Raw genomic sequence first — 8,158 nt, 5'->3', positions numbered from 1 at the left:
GGTACTTGAGACCTTATTCCTCTTCCTTCAGGTAAATCTACTGTTGGTTTTCGTTGGGTGTATGTAGTTAAAGTTGGTCCATATTGCCAAATGGTATACTCAGATATTTGAGCTCCATTATAGTGATACTTTCTCTCCCGTGGCTAAAATAGCACCAGTCCTTCTTCTTTTTTATCTATGGTTGTTGTTCGCCATTGGCCTTTCTATCAGTTGGACATTAAGAATGTTTTTCTTCATGGTGACCTTGAGAATGAGGTTTGTATGGAGCAACCACCTGATTTGTTACTCAAAGGGAGTCTAGTGGTTGTGTATGTCAGTTGTGTCGATCCCTCTATGGTCTAAAGCAGTCTCCTCGAGCCTATTTTGGTAAGTTCAACACGGTTATTCAGGAGTTTGGCATGACTCGTAGTGAAGTTGATCACTCTGTGTTTTATCGGCATTCTACTTCAAATCTCTGTATTTATCTGGTGGTTTATGTTGACAATATTGTTATTAACGGCGGTGGTCAGGATGTTATTATTAGGTTGAATAACCATCTCTTTCACCACTTTTAGACTAAGGATCTGGGCAGATTAAAGTATTTTCTAGGTATTGAGGTCGCTCAATCTAGCTCAGGTATTGTGATCTCACAAAGGAAGTATGTGTTGGACATTCTTGAGGAGACATGGTTGTAGACCTGTTAATACTCCTACGGATCCGAATTCTAAACTTCTGTCAGGACAGAGAGAGTCTCTTAGTGATCCTGCAAGATATAGGCGACTGATTGGTAAATTAAATTACCCCATACTGACTAGACTTGAAATTTCCTTTCCTGTGACTATTGTGAGTCAGTTTATGGATTCTCCTTGTGATACTCATAGGAATGCAGTTGTCCACATTCTTTGGTATATAAAATCAGCTCTAGACAAAGGATCATTGTTTGAGGATCGAAGCCATGAGCAGATAGTTAGGTACTTAGATGTTGCTTGGGCAAGATCACCTTCTGATAGATGTTATGCGTCTAGATATTGTGTTTTATTAGGAGGTAATTCGGTATCTTTGGAAGAGCAAGAAATAGAATGTGGTTGCTCGGTCTAGTGCAGAAGCAGAATATCGAGTAATGGCTATGGCGACATGTGTGCTAGTTTGGATCAAATAGTTGCTCAAGGAGTTGAAATTTAGTGAGATCAGCAGATGGAACTTGTATGAGATAATCAAGCTGCCCTTCATATTGCATCAAATCCGGTGTTCCATAAGAGAATAAACAGGTTGACTATCACTTCGTCAGAGGAAAGATATTCTCAAGAGATATTATTACAAAGTTTGTGAAGTCGAATGATCAGCTTGCAGATATTTTCACCAAGTCCCTTACTAGTCCTCTTATTATTCACATATGTAACAAGCTCGGTACATATGATTTGTATGCATCGGCTTGAGGGAGAGTGGCAAAAAGTTATGTAAATAATATGAATTAGTCCTAGTCCCACATAGAATAGGAGTAGGATATGTATTGTATAAATAGGGCTCATTTTATTATACTTAAGCAGAATATTTAAAATATATTTTTCTCCCGTGCTTTCTCACAAATACTAGATTTATGTTTTTTTTCTTCCCAAAACGTGATAGAGCTCATATTATTTAGAGAAATACTTAAATTCATAAAAAAATAAGCAATATGTAAAAAAGAACAATTTAATGACATTATTGAAAATAAAATAAAAAGTAAAAGTAAAGTCTCTTGTACTATCCTTTAGAGTTGATATTTTTTATAAAGGGTAGATCAAGTCGCTTTTTAAATTCAAAATAGACTTGAACTATTCCAAATATATGATTATATTTTAACATATACTTTGCAAGATTGAGATCATTAGATGATGAGAACTTATAAAAATATTATCTTAACCATGGATATTAATATTGCCAAAACTTTAGTGAGTAGTGTTCAGACACCTTCAGCGGTGGGAGCTAGCAAGATACAGAGTACATAGTAAAGATATGTATAGGGTCTATACACCATCTTTGCAAAAATAAAACAAATCAATCAAATAAAAACATATAAATTTTATTTATGAAATTTAAGGTCTACTCTTAAGATTTGGCTTAAGGTCATCAATATCATTGAGTCACCCCTGGTTGTGATAGTATTATATTTCAGCACATATACAATATTTTAGGGGTTCTTATCGGGCAATTTAGGCAGATATTTACGCTAACGGCTTCGCTTATCGGTTAACTGGTTGAAATATAGTAATCTGCTAGCCAACCAATAAGACATCGGGCGAACTTGTGTTGGATTAGCGATTATCGAGCGGTTTATCGGATTAGCGATTAAGGAAATATTTGGATTAAAGCATCACATCTGCTTTGTCTTTGCAATGATTCTCGATGAAGTAAATGAAGCCTTATGTGTTGAAAACTGAACTATCCGAGTAAGACTAGAAAATAGAAATTGAACCCCAATAAAGGCACTCTTCAAAGCTTAACTAGCTGAGTAAGGTAAAAATTTCTTGATTTTGCTTTGCAGATCAAATTCATTCAAAGCCGGAGTGGGTGTAGTATTTAGGCAACGAGATTATCAATCACCTTTAGCTTAAATCATATACTTGTATATATGGAAGTAGCAGACTAGCAGTACTACTCTGCCCAAACTAACTTAAATTCAATTCTACATCAAGGTCTGCATCTGTTACCAGATCATGACAGGTTCCATACACCTTAGACTGACCAATAAATATTATTTTATATACATATTGGGATAAAAGTATAAATATAAAAATTCTTAATTGGTTAACAGTTTATCCGATAAGGAAATTGAACAATCCACCCCAAATCGTTAAGCCGTTAATTATAGAATTTCAATTCATTCACTAACCATTACCCCAATAATTCAATACCAATAAGCCAACAAATTATTTTTACAGTTCGGTTAACGGTTATGATTCAATTTTGAACACTCCCACAATATTTACTCAAAGATTTTAACATACATTCTTGACACTACTGAGTCTTGACCATGAGGGCGGAGAAATTGCTTTCAACAAAAGACCTCCAAAATTTAACTATTCTCGCTTTCGTAGAAAAGCCTACTTATTGCTTAGGGAAAAGAAAAACAGAAAAAGGGAGAAAAGACCGACATAGTGTCATTTCCCTTTTCGACAAAAATATAAAAGTCAATAGATATGTAAAAAAAACCTTTCCTTTTTAGGAAATAGCTCAACAATTATTCTTTCAAAAACTGACCATTCCATTGGCTTAAACAGTCAACTTTCGTAATAGCCAAATCTTTAGTGCCACCACAGCAAATCAAATCCTTGCCAAACCATACACTTGGCTGCCCTCTATTAAGCAACAAATTTAACCAAACTTTGGTTTAGTTATTAACCGAAGAGTTGACACAACTAAACTCTGCGATTAGAATAAAAAGAAAAAACTAAACCTTGGGATTAGGGTTTGGTTGGTATTGCTATATGGGTCCATGTTTCTTTTGTTCCAACACACACCATGAAATGAAACTGGTACACTTCAGCCTGACCTGATTGGCTTCAAAGTAGATAATAAGCGAATAAATGTTGAATAGTAGTACTATATATTATAATTTAGAGAGTACTTATCTGAAATATGAACGAAGAATAAGTTAGGCAACGGACAGCTTAATGGAATTCTTTTTATTTGCTTTAAGACTTCTCCAAATCTTTGAAAGTACTTATCGGAAATATGCACGAAGATGATAATTGACTATTATATCCGTTGCCTAACTATATATAATTAATATGATGATCGTCTGCATCTTCTTTGTGTCAGCTCATTGGGATCATGTTGAGGTCCAAAGTTTATTACGAATCAATTTATATATATATTAGATGCTAATTCTTAAGGACGTGGCTTTCTAGGAATCGCTAGTGTATTAATTACATTTTTCTTTTATCTATGGATGCAGAATTGCCAGCTTCTCGTGCTAGAAAGTTTTTATAGAGTTTGACCTAAATGCTAACATCGTTTAGGATTATTCAAATCTTGTGTTTCTAAATATTTCTAGCTTATTCTTTAGTTTAATCAATTTTTTTCTTTCTTTTAAGCTATTCCTCTTCAAATATCGGCATGTAAGCTATACAGATGTGGATTTCAAGGTACTAATTTAGGTCTGTCCGTGTGGTACTAATTTATTACAAAGCCCTGGAGAATAATGTTTGAGCTATAACATGTTAGAAATTACCGTCTCTTCTAGAGACTTCTAGTATGACCCACATATAAGGTTATAATTATTTACCTTGTTTTCCAAAGGAAATAATATATCAGATAATATTTTGTAGTTATACATATATGGTAGTTTTTTTGATGGAAAAAAATTACCATATATTAGGAGTCCCTAGGGTAATTATAATTTATGGAGAAGTTCCTAGGGCTAAAGTATTTGCCTAAGTGTCCCTAGCCTACCTATAAATACGTTTATGACTCCATCAGTCTGGCATCCAACGATAGGCACAGGCTAGAAGACTCCTAGGTTTTCTATCAAAGTTTTACAAGGTGATTCTACAACACTTGAACAACTATGGCTGAAGGTACGTTCTATATTTAATTCCACTGCGTTGGCTCTGTGTTTGTATTCGAATTTTAACATGTGGTATCAGAGCCTTCCTTTAGTCATGTTGGTCAGTACTATATTCTGCTTGAAAATAATGTGAAAGGTGTTTTCTGATTTTGGTTGCTTACCGTTGTTGTTTGTTTTATTTAATTTGAATGAATCTTTATGGCTAAAGGAGTACCGCTGTTGTATTGAAGCGATACGCATATTTCCTTGTTTGGAAATATCGTCTTTTGTTTTGTTACTTGAGCCATAAAAGTCAACTTTGTCTTCAAAGACATGAAATTTAGTTGCTTTCACTAACGGATTGCTTAGGCAGACGAATTTAATTACTCTAAATTGCATTGGTACTCTTTATTTTGATAGATCATAATTCCTATGTAACGCCAATTCATAACATGTAAAAACACCTATTTTTATGAATACTTACCATGATATGAGGTTTTAAAGTTTATATCATAACTAATTGAAGATCTGTCTTGGTATAACAGAATAGTTAAACTATAATTGTTTAACTTGATATCTCCCATCACAGTGCTTGCTATTAGTAAGATTTATAATGCAACGAGCCGTTACTTATATTTATATTAAGCTATGGCAGTCTGTGTGAAGTTTGGCTCTTGATTTAAGATTTCGCTTTTGATTTTGACAAGAACTTTGGTATAGCATATTTACTTGTGTTAAAGAAGGGTGATTCAATAAAGTTTCTTTTTTAATCAGTTGTGATTTCAACTCGTGGGTTTCAACTTTAGTTGAAACGCTATGCTTATCGTCTTATACCTATCTTGAAATTAATTAACATTCATTGAGATGTCATTTTGAGTGTTCTTTTATGTCATGTATTTAGGAGTGGCCACGACATCTTGAGTACTTCATATAAAAGAAATTAAGTTGTTCAATCACATAAAGTTTAGTGATGTAATGACATCTATTTAGTCCGATTATCTTATTAAAATGGTAACCTGGCCCTACAGGGAGGTAACCATTTTGGTGAGATTAATTGGAATGAGATAGTAAACCTTTAAGTTAAAATTATCTTATGCCCACAGGTACGGATAAATTTTTATGTATTTTAGTTTACTAGTCTAATAAAGTTAGTAAATTCTATGCATGGGTTGCAACCTCTGCCCACAGGAAGGTCTAGAATTTACTATGAATCGGTATTTTACGCAATTCACCTTTGATGGATTGTACTTCATAGCTTATGTATGTTTGTCCTTGTTTTGCAGTCTTTACCGCTTTTCCTACCGCTATTTTTAATGAGAATGCTCAAATCCAATGCTTTCTGGTGACAATTATGCTGAATGGAAGGAGAAAGTCCTTCTCACTTTAGGGTGATCGGATCTGGACCTGGCACTCCATGAGGATGAACCACATATCCCCACAGAATCAAGTACGCTAGCTGCTAAGGCTAATTATGAGCGGTGGGAGCGATCTAATCGCTTAAGTTTAATGCTCATAAAAGCTCACATAAGCCAAAGCATTAGGGGTCCTATCCCTAATAGCGATAAGGTCAAAGCTTACATGAAGGCAATTGATGAACAATTCGTAAGCTCTGACAAGGCATTGGCCAGCACCCTTATGAAGAGGCTCTCAAATATAACTTTCGACAGAAGTCGTACAGTGCGTGAGCACATTATGGAGATGAGAGACATTGCTGTTAAACTCAAGTCCCTTGAGGTGGATATGTCTGAATCATTTGTTGTGCATTTCATTCTCAACTCCCTTCCTGTGGAATATGGTCCGTTCAAGATTTCTTACAACACACATAAGGATAAATGGTCAATCAATGAACTTTTGACCATGTGTGTTCAAGAAGAAGAGAGGTTGAAACATGAGATACCTGAAAGTGTTAATATGGTAACTCATGGTAAGAGAAATGCAAAGAAGGGCAAAAGTGTTCCCATGAAGAAGAAAAACATCTTTGACAAACATGCTTGTCGTTTTTGTAAGAAGAAGGGACACTGAAAGAAGGATTGCCTGAAATACAAGAAATGGCTTGAGAAGAAAGGTAATTTTACCTTTGTATGTTATGAATCTAATTTTACTGAAGTTTCTGATAATACATGGTGGATTGATTCTGGTGCTACAATTCACATTGCCAAAATCATGCAGGGCTTTCTAACTCAGAGGAAACCGATAGGAAGTGAACAATACGTCTATTCTGGCAATAGGACGCGTTCACGTGTGGAAGGCGTGGGGATTTATAGGCTCATTTTAAAGGATGATTTTCACTTAGATTTAGAAAATACTTTTTATGTTCCAGAATATTCTAGAAATTTAATTTCTCTTTCACGACTATCGATTAGTGGATATGATTTGAATTTTCATTATCCTTCCGTGAAACTTTTGAAAGATAATAAAGTTATTGGTTTTGAAAATTTGAATGGAAATTTATATAAACTTGAGCTAGACCCCACATTTGAATGCAATGTTTTAACTTTGCATGATAAAGAAATTGGCACTAAGCGTTGTATTATCAATGAGAACTCATCTAGTCTTTGGCATAAGAGATTGGGACACATCTCTATTGATAGAGTCAAAAGGTTGGTTAATGATGGAGTTCTAAAAGCTCTTGATTTTTCTGACTTTGGGACTTGTGTGGATTGCATAAAGGGTAAGCAGACCAACAAATCAACTAAAGGTTCCAAAAGGAGTTCTCAATTACTTGAGATCATACATACATACATATGTGGACCTTTTCCTACCCCTTTCTTGAATGGTGAGAGATATTTATCTCGTTCATTGATGACTATTCAAGATATATGTATCTCTATTTTCTGTTTAACAAATTAGAATCACTTGATGCTTTTAAAGTTTACAAAACATAAGTAGAGAAACAAACTGGTGCTCAGATCAAAATTGTAAGATCTGATAGGGGGCGAATATTATAGTAGGTACACAAATAAGGAACAAGTTAAGGGTCCATTTGCTGAGTTCCTTGAAAGTGAAGGTATAATTACTCAATATACCATTCCAGGAACACCACAACAACATGGTATGGCAGAAAGAATGAACCGGACATTAATGGACATGGTAAGAAGCATGATTAGCAGATCAAGTTTACCTTTATCCTTATGGAGTGAAGCCTTAAAAACCGCTGTGTATATTTTAAATAGGGTTTCATCCAAGGCTGCCCCCAAGACACCTTTTGAGTTATGGAAAGGATGGAAACCTAGTTTAAATCATTTACATGCTTGGGGATGTCCAATTGAAGTAAGGGTTTATAACCCACAACTAAAGAAGTTAGATGAAAGAACAATAAGCGGTTATTTTATAGGCTATGCAGTTAACTCTAAGGGATTTAAGTTTTATTGTCCTTCTCATTCTCCTAAAATTGTCGAAGCTAGAAACGCTAAATTTCTTAAAGAGCATGAAGAGAGTGGGAGTCGTTTGAATCAAAGAGTGGAATTGGAAGAAATAAGGGAACCACTTGTGGTACCTTTATATATTGGGAACTTGAATGTTGATCAGAAAAATTCTCATGAATTATCTGAACAACAACAAGTTCAAGAGCCACCACCATTGAGGAGCCACATGAAGATCAACCGCTTTACCTGAACCCACTGAAGAAGTGTCTGAACCAGTGGGAGTGAG

At 34.9% G+C, this 8,158-nt stretch overlaps 1 protein-coding gene across 1 annotated transcript; it reads left to right on the top strand.

Moving 5' to 3' along the window:
* The first annotated feature begins 639 nt into the window (after nt 1-639).
* LOC142174428 (putative mitochondrial protein AtMg00240) lies at nt 640-5,894 on the top strand. The gene is made up of 2 exons (XM_075240221.1): nt 640-1,024; nt 5,791-5,894. Exons 1-2 carry the CDS (start codon nt 640-642, stop codon nt 5,892-5,894), a joined length of 489 nt encoding a protein of 162 aa, XP_075096322.1.
* The last annotated feature ends 2,264 nt before the right edge of the window (nt 5,895-8,158 follow it).

The sequence above is a fragment of the Nicotiana tabacum genome, chromosome 20 (genome assembly GCF_000715075.1).
Source record: "Nicotiana tabacum cultivar K326 chromosome 20, ASM71507v2, whole genome shotgun sequence".
In the NCBI taxonomy this organism is placed as follows: Eukaryota; Viridiplantae; Streptophyta; class Magnoliopsida; order Solanales; family Solanaceae; genus Nicotiana; species Nicotiana tabacum.
This window is presented reverse-complemented; position numbering and strand designations above follow the sequence as displayed.

What these genes read in the sequence shown, in the direction of transcription:
- LOC142174428 (XM_075240221.1), top strand. Translation starts at nt 640, where the DNA reads ATGTGTTGGACATTCTTGAGGAGACATGGTTGTAGACCTGTTAATACT. An exon ending in ATATTGTGTTTTATTAGGAG is followed by an intron (nt 1,025 to 5,790) that starts GTAATTCGGTAT and finishes CTTGTTTTGCAG; the next exon opens with TCTTTACCGCTTTTCCTACC.